This window comes from Quercus robur, chromosome 9 (genome assembly GCF_932294415.1).
Source record: "Quercus robur chromosome 9, dhQueRobu3.1, whole genome shotgun sequence".
In the NCBI taxonomy this organism is placed as follows: Eukaryota; Viridiplantae; Streptophyta; class Magnoliopsida; order Fagales; family Fagaceae; genus Quercus; species Quercus robur.
The window spans coordinates 52276816-52292450 of NC_065542.1; the positions used below are offsets into that span (position 1 = coordinate 52276816).

The 15635-nt window shown below is 33.8% G+C and overlaps 1 protein-coding gene and 1 long non-coding RNA gene across 2 annotated transcripts; one reads left to right on the forward strand and one right to left on the reverse strand.

Annotated features, from left to right (window-relative positions):
- Positions 1–400: 400 nt before the first annotated feature.
- LOC126699032 (uncharacterized) lies at positions 401–3589 on the reverse strand. Its single transcript, XR_007646673.1, has 3 exons — positions 3383–3589; positions 2318–2537; positions 401–697 (listed from the first exon to the last, which is right to left on the reverse strand). It is a non-coding gene; the product is annotated as an uncharacterized LOC126699032 (long non-coding RNA).
- Positions 3590–8248: 4659 nt separating this feature from the next.
- LOC126699022 (chloroplast envelope quinone oxidoreductase homolog) lies at positions 8249–11883 on the forward strand. The gene is made up of 4 exons (XM_050396570.1): positions 8249–8445; positions 9450–9591; positions 9974–10065; positions 11090–11883. Exons 1-4 carry the CDS (start codon positions 8380–8382, stop codon positions 11780–11782), a joined length of 993 nt encoding a protein of 330 aa, XP_050252527.1. The 5' UTR covers positions 8249–8379; the 3' UTR covers positions 11783–11883.
- The last annotated feature ends 3752 nt before the right edge of the window (positions 11884–15635 follow it).

Sequence of the window (15635 nt, forward strand, 5' to 3'; positions counted from 1 at the left end):
TAAGATTGTTAAATATACATAAGTATTTATCGAAGTTCAAATCTCTTAAAACACTACACCAATATGAGAAATTTGATTGTTGTGTTCTACCTAAATATAAAGTTAAAAACAACATCTAACTTTGTATTACTTATTTGTACCTTTAGTTAACAACCTCAAATTACTGGTAGGCATCCTACGTCTATTATGAATTGCATCCTTTCTTTCATAAAATTTAAGGTCTCTATCATTTTTTTTAACATAATCCCTTCTATTATTCAGTCTGTTTGCAAAATCTTGGTATTCCTAGTTGTTTATTCCTTATTTTTGTCATCATCAATGTGCTTTAAAAATCACGTTTAGGAGTATCATTTGAAAAGTCATATATGGTGCAATTAATAAACAGTAGAAAGGGAGCACAACATGCAAACACAAGAATGCTTTACATATCTTTAAATAAACTACATCCATTTAAATAAATAAAAAAACATATTAAAAGAAAAACATTAAGGACCTTGATCTTTGTGAAATAAGGTTATAATGTTATTACATATAAAGTTATTCATCAGCCCTGTCTCAGTCTTCTGTGCACTGCAAGCAGTAGCTGGAGCATTTGAATCAACTGCAGTCTTTTCTTTTCAAGGCAACACTTGCAGTAGTACCCCACATTCCATCTTGCCTTTGGATGGTTGTCCTCAGAGGTTGCTATTAGAGATATCTGAAATCACGGTAGCAGCCATAGCCTATTGAGGTTACAGAGATAGAGAGAGAGGGGGAGTGCATTATCGGGTTCAAAGTAGTTCTAAGTTTAAACTAAGTAAAATATTTAACTAAAATACCGTGCTAGAAATAAAAATTAAAAATATTGTTGAGGTGTAAAATTGTGAAGACTCCAAAGCTGAGGTGGCACACTCTTAAGATGCCAACTTTTTATTAACATTTGAATTTCCTTGCAACCTTCTATTAACATGAAGCAAACAAACACAACCTATGTTAATATTTCTCACTAAGTGCTTTTTTAAGAATCTGCCAATAACTACCAAAACATCCTGGACTTTGCATCAATTCCTAGTACAATGCCAACAATTACCAATTATCACAATACAGCTAACACAAACAGCAGCACCAGGCCTTAGTATAGCAGCACACAGCAGCAATAATGTTAGTTTGAATACTGGAAAATGAAGATTAGCCTTATGACCATAGGAGCAACATAGAAAGCCTATTGACTAAAACCTTATCTTCTTTCCTTTTTTTTTTTTGGTAAGTGAAAAACTTTATCTTCTTTCTAAATCATTTTATTTCAAATTATTGAAGCTCAACCTTCCAAGGGTTCAAAAGAATGATGACAGTGAAGCATAAGCAGCTGTGAACAGTTGTCGGCCTAATTCAACCATCAAGACAATAATTAGACTACAAATATGAGTTATATTAATAATTATTTTTCACAAAATTAAATCTTAAAAAAAAAAAAAACTAACAAATAACAAAACCTTAATAATATTTAACACAAATTTTCTTCAATTGAACAAAGACACAGAAAATGATAAGATGGAAAGAATGACATTAACACATTGAGATGCAAGCAAGATCTACCTAAAAACCCCCTAACCATAACTACAATTAAGCAAACAACACTAGGTTAAATTACAACTGAGTTCAAAACTGGAATCACAAATATTACATCACTTGAATTTCATGTTGATATAAGTCTTAGGATACTCGGAATATCCTATGACAAAACCGAAAATTTAATGAAAAATATGGTATAAATAAACTAAAACAAATCCTCCAACAATTATAAAACCATAACCTAAATATAGAATATTAAATCTCTCATAATCTGAAAGAAAACAAAAAATAAAGTAAATAACAAGAGGGTACGATGAAACAAACTTGAGAACTGGTTACCTTTGTTTTACTTTTTAATTCTTAGCACCAAACAGATTGCCAATCTAATTTTAAGAATGAAATACAACTTTAAAAAACTATAAAATCGAGCATTGTAAACAATCAAATCAACAATTAAAAATATTTTAAGAAATAAATCTCTATCAAAACGTAAAAGTAAATAACATTATACTTTCAAATTTCACAGTTTTAACAAAGTGACAAATCCTTCATACATTTTCAAACAGAACCACTTAGGAGAAACAAATGTAGTCAAATGTATTCAGTAAACTGTATCAATAGGATCAAGTTTCCAAATCTAAGTGACAGATGATAGAACCACTCAGGTTTATTAAAAAAAAAATTATTAATATATACGAAAATTATAGCTTCTTCTAAACTATTTATTCATAACCAATTCGGATGCGAGCATAACGGTTAGTATTACCTAGATATAGTCTTCTCGTTCTTCTTCTAGCCATCCTTCAGAACCTTATCTTGGATTTGGTGTGGCGCCAACATATTTGAGTCACTGATCTCTTTTAAATTAGAATAGATTTCGGTTCCCTTGTCCAATACAGCGAACTTGGAATGAGTTTTTTGCTTCCTAGATCTTCTAGTAACTTTTGTTGGACACACTTTTGATTCTCTCATCTACTCTTTGCTATCTAGGCATATAATAACAGATAACAGGAAAAAATACTCAATATCAAAGCATCATAAATAAGGGGGTGGGAAATAATTACATCAAGCATTTAAAAAAGAAAAAAAAAATCTATAGGGCTAAACCCATATTTGCATGTGTGTTTAACCATTGTCATTCCACAGTTGCCACATTGCAATGAAATTTTCAATGTTAGACATGAAATCAATGTCTATGGAAATTTGGAAGCCCTACCAAAAAGGTAAGCATAAACAAAGAAACCAAGATTTTGAATAAGAAATTTAACAAAAACCAAGTGATCAAAGATACCCATTGACAAAAAAAATATTTATTAATAATAATCACATATAAGAATTTGGATTTCCAAAAGACACGAATTCAAAATAACCATTTCCAAAAATACTCTCTGCTCCCTACACTAATAGGAAATACATGTTAACTTACTATTACATTAAGCAGAATAACGTGTTTTTTCTTTTTTAACTGTACATGAGGTATAAGTTTAAGTGGGTTTTTATCCTACATGGCATAACATGAAACATTTTAATAAACCATCAGCTTAACTGTTAGTATTATAACAGGGGGGCATTATTGAATCAATTTGGTTCCTTCCCTTTATATCTACAACTCTGTATCTTTCACTTTTTAAAATTTTGAAAAATGCAGCAAAAACATGCATGTGCAGAATTTGGTGAGAAGCAAAAAAAAAAAAAAAAAAAAAAAAAAAAGCTTGTAATGTCGAATGCTCATAGGACCAAGACTAAAACTGATAAATAATCTGCATATCAATAATCATGAACATATATAAAACTGATTTAGGAGTAAGCATTGTTTAAGAAAATAACTCACTCAGAAAAGATGGATTGTGGATAGGAATTTCGAAGCTAATGAAACAATCTATGCTTGATCTGCGAAAAAAAAAAAAAAAGAGAGAGAAAATTAGAGGAGCAGTGAAGCGTGACTGGAGATATAGATGAGAGAAGCGGATGATAGATGGATGAGGAAATACCATTTGATGTGAATGTCATAGGCAACAGAGATAAGTATTTGAATTAAAAAAAAAAAAAAAAAAAAAAAAAAAAAAAAAGGTCGCATCAAATACCAAGCATAAAATTTAAAATAAGAACAACAGTAAAAGCCTTAATATTGTTCACATTTATTTCTTTTCCAGTACAATTCCAGCAGCAAATGAAGCATCAAATTAATAACCTTTCACACATTTTTTACTGTTTAGTTTCTAACAAAACCAAAAACTCAAACTTTGCTCATTCAATCAGTCCCCAATTGAACCAAAAACAAATTCCAATTTCCCTCATCATTCCCTCACTTAATCCTCCATTTTCTCAACAACCAATCAAAAACCTCGTTTCTAATTACGCAAACTGAATAATCCCTTGAGTTATACTCTTTAAAGAAAAATAACAAATAAAAAAAACATATATAATCACAACTTTCTTGGGAAAGAAACAGAGATGGAAAGCAAGAGAGAAAAGGTGAGTTAGGGCAAGAAGGAAAGAACCAAACAAACAATATCAAAATCTGAAATCTACAAATCGTAACAGAAAATCCCAAAACATCTAAGCAAATATCTAAATCTATACTTATCCAACCAAAATACCCAAAAAACTAAGTCATATTAAAAACCCAGATATAAGAAAGGGGAAAAAATAACCGGTGGCACTTAGATTTGTCTTTCTCAATCTCAATTCCTGTGTGTGCCTGCGGTTTCGGTGTTCTGAGTCTGGCGAGGGAACGGATGGCGGCGGAAAATTTGACAGTAATCGTGTTTTGCCTATTTCTCTTCTCAGTTTCTCTCTCCGTGTCCCAAGCCTCATCGCCTCCCTCTATTTCCATCTCTCTTTCTTTGCTTCTTTCGCCGTTTCCTCGTCGCCTCTCTCTCTCTTTCATCGCCTCTCTATTTCGATCTGTGTGTATATGGAGGTGCAGCGAAGAATCGCAAGTTTGAGTCGATTTGGGTTTTAGGGTCTGCGTTTTTTTTTTTTTTTTTTTTTTTTTTTTTTTTGTGGATAAGCGGCGTGAAAGGGTGTCTTTTGTAGTTTTATTACGTTTGAGTCAATTTGGGTTTTAGGGTCTGCGTTATTTTATTATTATTTTTTTTTTGGATAAGCGGCATGAAAGGGTGTTTTTTTTATAGTTTTATTACGTTTTTTATTTTTTTATTTTTTAATATTATGCTGACGTGGAAATTTGTGGGAGCTTTAAAAGCTTTGGTTATATATATATATATATATATATATATATATATATATATATATATTAATGTCCTTTATTGTCCACTTCTGCTTCCAAAAATGGAAAAATAGTGATGACTTGCCGAACGCTTCATCTGTCCTGACTGTCCATCATCTTAAATAGGAGAATATCTTCAATCATCTTATAATAAGTTAAAGTTTTTTTTTTTTTTTTTTTTTTTTTTTGAGGGGGTATAATAAGTTAAAGTTAAGACCATTTCTATGAAGGGAGTCAAAATTTTTAACATTTACCATCTTAAAATACTACTTTTTAGCATTTAACACCTCACTTAATAATACATCATACATCAAAGATTCTATACTTTTATCGCTTATTTAAATTTTTTTTTTTATTCTCTGTATGTTTCTTTCTCTCTTGTTTCTCTCTCTTCTTATCTGTGTCTTTCCCTTTCTCTGAAAACCCATCACTTTCTTTGCATACCCACACCCACGGCTAGCCGCTACCGGCCACCACCATCGAAAACAAAAATAAATAAAACCACCCGCCAGCACCATCACATCTACGACAACTACCACTGTCACCACTACCCACAACCATGACCACCAACCACCAAAATCATAACCAAATCACAAACCCAAACCTACAACCTCATCACCATTCACCACCAACAACCAGAAAAAGAAAAAGAAAAAGAAAAACAACTCTCTAAAATCACAACCAAATCACAAACCGACAACCTCATCACTACCAACAATCGGAAAAGGAAAAAGAAAAATAACCACTGAGAGAGAGCAAAAGCACATCAATGCCATCGCTTATGGCCTGATCCATACCTGCGACTGATGCAGTAAGTGAATCGATTTGGTCGGAGTCAAGTGAGGTGGCCAACCACCGGCCACCACAATTCCAACAACCACCACGCCGATCAGAAACCCACACTGATCAACTCGATGACCCACACCAAACACTTAGCTAATGACCCCCAATCTCCCCTCAACGTCAATGCCCACGCCGGTCAGAAACCCATAAACCCAAACCCACAAAATCAAATCACCCCGCTGTTAAACTCTGCCTCCATATTGGTAGTAACATTCCAAAGGCAAAGTGGATTTCGTGTCTAGTGGCGTTTGGGCTTTGAAGTTCCCGACCAACGAACCCTGAAGAGGAAGAGCTTAAACCGTGAAATAGGAATTTTTTTTTTTCCATTTGGCCTTAAATTTTTAACAATTTCGTTAGTGGTAATTTTGCAAAACAATGTGGAAAAATAGCATCTCGAGTTTTTAAAACTCGAGTTTCATGATAGAACTCGAGTTCCAGAGCTGGCAAACAAAAATTATCTACGTGGAATCCATGTGGAACTCAAGTCTCTAAGACTCGAGTTCCTTCGTTAACGAATACAATTCAAATCCATTTCTTCATTCTAGACTTCTGGGTTTCTTCATCTTCGTTCTGTTCTTTCTTCTTCTTTGTTTGATTTTTGATTGGTTCCGGCAATGGCTAGCCAATCCCAGACTGAATCAATCCACAACTTCAGTTCTCCATGTTTTCCAGTTCTGCGTTGTTGCGTCGGTTGCGTTCTTCGAATCAACTCCTCTATTCAGATCGATTGCATTCTTTGGATCACAGTTTTCCAATTCAGATCGTTCTGCGTTCTCCACTTCAAATCTCTGTTTCTCTTCTTCGAATCTGCGTTTTTAGATCTTATTTTCTAGATCATGTCTTCTTCTTCCTTCAAATCTGTTTCTTTTGTTCTTTAGATACTTCTCGATTCTAAGAAACTCGAGTTCCACGTGGATAAATTCCTCCATCTCAGCACTAAAACTCGAGTCTCTAAGGCTCGATTTTGCCACCGAACTCGAGTTTCAAGGACTCGAGATGCTAGTTTCCTATATGGTTTCAAAACCTTGCTAACTAACGATATTCTATCCCCTCCCTCTGCTAGTCTGCAAATTTCCTTTGTGAAATAGAGAAAAATAGAAGCTACGGGAAAGAGAGAAGAGGAAAGTGAGAGAGGAGAGAGGAGAGAAAAGAAAGAAGAGAAAAATAAAAAAAGAAAGAGAAAAAGGGATCGTTGGGAATAAAAAAATATTACTACTTGCTTTAACATTTATGCTACAGTGAGCTGTTATTGATAATAGCTCATTGTAGCTGTGTGTCAAAATTTTTGACATTTAAAATATTTGATGTAGTGGGTATTTTTGTGTGTTGGTGGTAAAATTTGTAGCTTTTAGCATTTTTAGCATCCTTAATGGAAATGCCCTAAGGAATTTATTAATGTGTACCTTTAGGACATATATTAGTAATCCATTTTAGGAAACTTTTTACGGGAAAACGAAAAAATAATTCACTGTTTTGACAACTTTTTCAATTTCCCATAAAAACTTTGGACCATATGTTAATAACAATTTCAATAAATAACACTAAACATTTTATTGATAGTTTTACATTATTTATCAGATTTTTTTCTATTAATTAATTATATTTTTGGTTTTAATATGATTAAAATTTTGACTCACTATAAGTAATTAATGAAAATTTATGAGGGAAAAAAAGGAATTAGGATGCTTGTTTAAAAATCTCTCAGAAAAAGGATATCCTATATGATAGATGTATGGTTGGCATAAGCTATATCCTATATCATAGCTTTAGAATTTCACTAGTTGAAATTCTATTCTATTTTTTTAATTATTTTTTTTCTCAATTTTTTAAAAAAAAATCTAAGTCTCAGCTTTTAAAAAATAATAATAACAAAACTAACTTCCTTAAAAATAAGCTAATTTTTAGTTTGCATTTGACATTGATTATAAGATAATTTTTTGCTTATTTTAGAGTCTCGCACTATTTTTTGTCTTAGCGTTTTTTCAGATAATTTTAATTTCATCTTTTTGGAAATAAAGCTAATTTTTATTTATTTTTTTTGTCTCATATTATACAAATAAGCTATCATAAATAAAGAATTTTCAAACAGACAAGTATAAAAGTTAACAAAAATTATAACTTTCGTTAAATGCTATACAAATAAGCTACTGACAATTATGGATACCCAATGGTACATACAAATTTAGAGAGGTTTTATTATTGTTACTATAAATACCTAGGTTTTAAATTGCCTTTTACCAAAATCATTAATAAAGTTACTTCTTCTTTTTTTAGGTGGGATTTGATTTGAATCTCTTATTTTACTATAAGGGATTTTAATAACCACAAAATTTTATTATTATTAAAAGTTAGAATTTAATAGAGATATTGAGATTTTACATCAAGGAGGAAAGTGTAATTTTACTTTTTTTTTTTATAAAAAAAATCTAAAAAATAAGATGTACAATTTTTTATACATTATATTAGATTTAAATAAGGTTTTTTTTTTTTTTCTTTTTTTTCTTTTTTTGAGAAGAGGTTTAAATAAGTTGATTGATGACAATTTTGGCGTTAGTGATTGGACCATTACCCATTGATCATGATCATGAATGCAGCACAAAGCGGGTGATGTTGATATCCCATATACGACGTACGTGCCATGGCCTATCAATTTCCATGGTTACTATAAAGCCACACCTCCCTAGCAAGCGAACCCCACACTGATTTTGCCTAAACGTGAGTTGAGAGTCTTAACTTCTTTTAGAGCTGTGGATATGGCTGGGAAACTCATGAAAGCAGTGCAGTACAATGGCTATGGCAAAGGACCTGATGGCTTACAGGTCATTCTATTTCAAGTATTTTATTACTTATTATTTTTTTTTATTGAATTAAAGTAATTGGTGGATTCCGGTTGGTGGGTTTGAATTAGTTTACATTAAAAATCGATTGGTATTTTTGGATTACGATAAAGAAAAATCGTCATAAAGTAGAACTAAGAAGTTGAAATTTTACTATATCTTAAAAAAAAAAAAAAATGGTTTTAGAGTGATACTTTGTTAGTGCGTACGTGTGGGAGGGTCAAGACGTAACCAAAAGTTATATAGTTTTGAATTAGATAGATTCGTGGAATCATAATTGAATTTGGGTGGAGACCCAGTTGATAATCTTGTGAGATTCAGGTTGAAGAAAGGGCTTCATGTTCATTGTATTGTACATAAGGGTTGTTTGTTGGAGAATGAAAATGGTTTTTGTTATTTTTCTTAAATTTTAAGGATTTGGCTGTCATTCCTTTTGACTTATGGCATCTAATTCATGATAATTGCTCTTATGTCAAGATATCAATTAGTTTTGAGTGTAGGCAAGATTCAAACCAAAGTCCCTCATTGGGCTAATTAGTTTTGGTTTACTTAATTGAGTATATGGAATATGTATAGAAGGTTGTACCTAGTGCAAAAAACTCAATTCTGTGTACAAAAATCTTATTGAAGTATAAGGCTAGATGGGTAATGGGTTATAGTTTCAGCATACATGATTCTTTGTGAAGATAGACAGTGAGAAAATCACTTGTAGTACCATGGAAAACCAAAATGTCTGCATTTGAATATCAGGACCTTCTATTATGTAATTGTTTGATTTGCTAGAATCTTCAAATCTTCAAATTATTTCGAGTTGATTTGAAGTTTTAGATCAGTTTTTAGGTTGTTTAGCCAATTAGGTGAATTGTCTTTTGCACTTTACTACTTGATTTACAAAACAATAAAGCCATTGACAATTTGACATGACCTTATTAAGATCACATGACTACTTCAACTGAATCTTTTGTGAATTTCATGCTTGTTTGCAGCATGTTGAAGTACCGATTCCCACTCCCAAAAATGATGAGGTTTTGTTGAAATTGGAAGCAGCAAGTCTAAATCCATTTGACTGGAAAGTTCAGAAAGGCATGCTGAGGCCTTTTCTTCCTCGCAAGTTCCCTCACATACCTGGTAAATCAGTGTGCTTTTGCTCCAATCCCTGACACCCACACCCACCCCCAAAACCCCACAAAGGTCATACCCAATGCACAAAATTCCCATTTTTTCTGGGTTTGGTTGCAATAATGATTTTTTTTAGACAATCTTTTACCTGGGAGATGTATGTGAGTGACCTCTTTGCATTTCAGAATCTTATATAATTGGGTCTTGAAGTTGCTTGTATATGCATGCAAAACTAATGAAATAGAAAACAGAAAGAAGGTGGGGAAAGGAGGAATAAAAAAATTAATACCAACAAATTATTTTTTGAATTATTGGTATAATTTGGGTTTTGCAAACTTTTGAAAACCATTTATTCTTAGCTAAAAAATTTTCTTGTCGGAACTTGGAACAGCTTCTGATGTGGCAGGAGAGGTTGTGGAGGTTGGACCAGGAGTGACAAATTTCAAAGCTGGTGATAAAGTTGTAGCTGTGGTTAACCCAATGGTAAGTGGTTGTATATATCTTTTGGATTGTTTTCCTGTTAGCTTAGGCACTTCTACTTTTGGATAAAGGATAAAGTTGCCTTTCAGTTTACGAGAACCATGGTTCCTCTTGAGCTCATGCATTATATTTCTAAAACTTCCTACAGTGTATTGTTTCTCCATTGTAGTGTAGAGTGTAGACTTGAGCTCATGCATGGTTGAATACTTATACATAAGTTATTTAAACATTTTAATATTTTTGCTGTACTAGAAACTTAACCACACATCTTGTCAAACTAGCACAGTTTCATCATATGTGACACTTTGGCTCAGATCTTTGCCTTAAGGATGTGCACATGTTAACATGCCTTTTATGTTCATGGCAAAACTGTAGATTTCCTTGTCTTAATTTATACATTCTTAAATGTTTGTACTCGGTGATTGCAAGCAATGCTATCAAAACCAGACTGGACTGATTGGTCGAATCAATGAGCATCCCAGCCAAATATGGAGTTTGATTTTTCAGCTTTTTTTCTTTCACCAAAGTGGACTAAACTTCACGCCACTTGAACCAGCAAGCTTCAAAGTAGCCTGGTGTAAACAAGGACAAGGTTAACTGAGTTTGAAGAGGAGGGGAACAAGTTATGAAGTCATTAGAGCTTAATGGTTTTCTATGTGTTAGTGCTAAAGTGACATGAAGAATAAACTTTTGCACAATCTGATCTTAAAGAACCCCTTTTTTATGGAAACATTATTATTAAGAAACTTCTCAATATTCTCCACATATTTTCTAAGTATTTGATTTTCGGATATGTGTGGTGTGCATTAGACACAGAGCTGGCTTCTTCCAAGAGTACCTTGTATGGGAGGTACTAGATATGGTCATTAGGCTTGACTGTGCTATTTTATCTAAACCAATTTTAGGTTTCCTCAGTTTATGAACCTGCTGATATAGGATGTGTCATCTATTGTATGTCATGCATTAACTTTCTAAATTTCTACTATCTTAATGTCTGTATGGTTTGTGTAATGTAAATGAATGACAGAATGGGGGTGGACTAGCAGAGTTTGCTGTGACCAAGGAGAACATTACAGTTGCAAGACCATCTAAACTTTCGGCAGACAAAGTAGTAGGCTTGCCAATTGCAGGTTTGACGGCTCACCAGGCTATAACACAATCAGCTGGTGTCAAGCTTGATGGAAGTGGAAAGAAGAAGACAAATATTCTGATAACTGCTGCTTCTGGTGGTGTGGGTCACTATGCGGTTCAATTGGCCAAGCTTGGCAATACACATGTGACAGCCACTTGTGGTGCTCGCAACATTGAACTTGTCAAGAAGTTAGGTGCTGATGAGGTTCTTGACTACAAGACCCCAGATGGGGCAACTCTGAGGAGCCCCTCTGGCATAAAATATGACGCAGTTATTCACTGTGCAACAGGCATTCCTTGGTCTATTTTTGAGCCTAATTTGAGCCCAAATGGGAAGGTAGTTGATATTACTCCTGGCCCTAGTGCCCTGGTGACTTTTGCCCTGAAGAAACTTACATTGTCCAAGAAGCAATTGGTGCCACTAATAGTAATTCCCAAGAGTGAGAACCTCCAATATCTTGTTAACTTGGTCAAGGAAGGGAAGCTCAAGACAATAATTGACTCAAAATATCCCCTGGGCAAGGCCAAAGATGCTTGGGCTAAGAGTATTGAAGGCCATGCAACTGGGAAGATCATTGTGGAGCCTTAGGTAAATGTAATATCTTGTAAATGCATCTCAGGATGTTTGGTTTTACCTTGTAATTAAGTTCCTTCTATCTGATTCTGCAAAATGATGATGTTTAGGTTATATGTTCTTGCTGTGGCTTTGGTCATGTTTGTTATTTAATACAGAATCTCTCACATCTGTCTCACTGGGACAGTGGGAGTGTGGGACCTTGGCTTGTCAATACAAACACAGAATTGAAACACAAAAGTAGTAGTTGGCAACAATTGTAGAGAAGGATCCTGCTAAATCATGTAGCAATTGGAAACCTTTTAAAATACTATAGATCATAAATAAATAGCTCTCCAACGGTCTTATGCACTCAGTCTTGAAAAGTGAGGCTAAATTATAATATGCTCTAAAACAAAACAAACAAACAAAAAATTGAAATTTAATAACTTTTTTTCATATATGTGGGAAACTTTGTAAAGATATCAAGAATTCAAGATCATTTCTTACTTTGAAAAAGTGATTCTCAACCGTCCACTCAAACAAAAACAATAACCTATGGTTTATTTTTGGTTTTCTCCATTCTTGCTTGGTGAGTATGGACTATTGAGTATATTGGGTATATCATTTTAAAAATCAGATTAGTCAAAAAACCGGTTCCTAGTTTTTATTGGTTGAAATGCCAATTTTTATGGTTTTTACCCTACTAATTAAGATTTGGTTTTCGATTGAACAGGTTAATTTGGTCCGATTTTTAAAATCATGTTTAATATAATATGGTTGGGCTCAAACTCATTAACTAAAATTTTTAGGTTAAATCAAATGGGACTCTTTAGCACTTGCAGCTGTGGCGCTAAATAGCTATGTTGCTATTTAGCTCCACCAAAACACCAAAAAGAGCATGCAGCAGAGGAGCTATATTTATAATTTTTAGCTTAATTGCTACAGTGCACATCTATTTATAGATGTGCACTGTAGCTGAGAGCTAAACAAAAAAAAAAAACAATTTTTTACTCCTCAGTCAAATTAAAATATTATTTTTTCTTTCTTTTAATCTGCTCCAAATTGCAAATGAGTCCGGCTTCCCTTCTTTCTTCCTCCACTTTCCTCATCTTCTCTCTTCTTCCTCCACCGCTAGCCCGATCTCACAGCCCAGTTGCCAGCCCAACTCCGACCCATCCCCGGCGCCGACCCATCTCGCTAATCTCCCCACCCATTCTGCCAACAAACCCATCTCACCGATCAAACCAAGCTGACCCAAGCTCCAAGCCACCGATCCACGCCTCTGACCCACGCCTCCGCCCAGTCCTCCATGTCAACGCTCACCCAACACCGACAAGCCTAGGTTTCTCTGGATTTCGTGGGTTTCATTCATCGATCCAAGCTCTAGGTTTCATCATTGAAGCCGTCGCTGCCTTCCTCCACCCATTGCTTTGGTTTTTTGTCGATCCAAGCTTTGAGTTTTTTTTTTTTTTTTTTTTTTTTTTTTTTGGTTTTTTGCATTGCGTGAATTTGATTGTTGTGGTGTGGGTGTTGCCTGGTGGGTCGGGTGGGTGTGGGCTTGGTTGATTTTTTTTTTTTCTTTATTATGGGCTGTGGTGGTGGTGGTGGTGGTTGTGGTTGTGTGTGTGTGGATGTGATTGATGTTTATTGTAGAGTATATATTATTTTATTGTAGTGGATATATTATTTTATTGTGATGTTTATATTATTTTATTGTGTTGAAAACTAAAATAGATCCACTGCTGTAGCATATTTGTAGGTAAAATAGATAAAGTAACTTTTTGTGGAGCTAAATTACTAAATTTTTAGATTCACTGTTGTAGATGCTTTTATAAAAAAAAATCAAATGGGGCTCTTTTTATTGGGAAGGCAAAAGCCTTGAAGTGAAGAGCTATCCATCTCAATTCTCAACCACTTTTATAAATATGGGACAAATCAATTTTTAGTTTCGGACATTAATCCACGAAGTAAGTGGGCCAACTTGTAAGGGCCTTGAATACTCCTCATTAATTGTCTGTGAATCTAATCTACAATTGTCCATAAAACTTTAGGGCCCTCCATCCTAACAGCATGTTTGTCTTAGTAGTTTGTACTTTTGTACCATTATAGATTATCCATATATAGGAGGATGATTTTTATTTATTTATTTATTATTAAATGGTCAGAAATTACTACATTACTATGCAGTCCAGGTTGCTCTAAACAAGTTTGGTGGTGGATGATTGGTCTATTAGATCTTTTTAGAAACTCAAAACTGATGGTTTTTAGACCCCTTAAAATCACAAACAAATTAACTTAGGTAATTAGCCAAGTGATTACTTAGTCAAATTAATAGATCTAGGTTAATACAAATATATCATATCAATGTATAGCAGCGAAAAATAAATAACACAACGATATGATAACCCAGGAAAACCAAACCGGTAAAAAACCTGGGGAGGATTTAACCTAGCTATCTTCAAGGTAAAAAGCAAATCCACTAGAAAGAATCGAAGTTCATACAATAAGACTTACAAGCCCCCACGCTCGACTTCTTATTGCTACCCACCAGTAGAACTTACTGACACGACCACGTGCAAGTTCCGAATCCACGGACTCCTTCTTTCTTTGGCCTTTGCAAAACACAAACACCCCCGTTTGTGACTTTGAGATCCCACTCAAAGGTTTAGCAACACAAACTCTCCTGTTTGTGACTCCAAGACCACCATTGAAGGTTTAGATCATCAACACTTTTGATGACAAGAGAAGGCAGCAACTTCTACAATACCGGATCTTGAGATTCTTCAAGGAATAGCATCGATAGAAGATATAAGAGAGCTTTTTAGGAACAAAACCCTAAATACAAAAGAGGCACACTCTTTTCTATCTCAAAAGCCACATAAAAACGTGCTTAGGATTTCATTTATATACTGGGAGAAGTAGATTAGAAACCCTAATCCTAAATGGGCTTGAACTGCTGTTTGGACTTAATTAAAATTCTGCAGATACGACTTTCGATCGATCGAGCCAGACAAATTATGAAATCTTCTTCCTGCAGCTTGTATGTTCTTGAATCTTGACTTGAATCACCTTGAGCATTGTCTAATAATACCTATAGACTCTAAGATCTATATCTAGACAAGTTTGTGTTCACGATTTGCCAATTGTTCTAAACATTTAGAACCTAACAAAAACCTTAGAATCGTGACTGATTAGAATTAAGTCCAGTTTGACAAACTTGTAATATTATTTATGCTAATCCATAGGGTAAAACAATTCTATTATATAAGTCTTTATTTTGGGTTCAAAAGAACAAAGTTCATTTGAAAGATTTTTTTTTTTTTTAAATTAAAATTAAAAAATTCGGCAATTTGTTTAGATGAAAGAGGAGGAAAGAGTAGTATTAGGAAGGGGAGGGGTAGGGTTTAATGAGCATTAATTAGGTTTTCTTGAGGGGAATCCCTCATAACCCCTATTTTTTTTGGCGAAAAACGCATTTTCGTCCCTATATTTTCACTCAATTCTCACTTTGATTCCTATCTTTTATTTTCACCACTTTTAGTCCTTAAAATAAAAAAAGCGATCTCGTTTTTGTCCCTACCGTCAGTGCCCTAACGGCAAAGTCCTAGGTGGCATACGGAACACCCTATAAGCTGACGTGGCACTGATGTGACACTGATGTGGCGATTAAAATATTATTAAAAAATATTATTTGGCATTTTTATATGCCACGTCAGCATTTTAATTTTTTATAAAAAGCCATGTCAGACAATTTAAACCAAAAAAGAAAATAAATTAAAAAACAAAACTTAAAATTTTTTTTTCTTGATTCAAATGGTTAATTTCTCCATTTAAAAAATCCATAAGAATTAAATTAGCATAAAAATTATATTTTGAAGAAACAAAT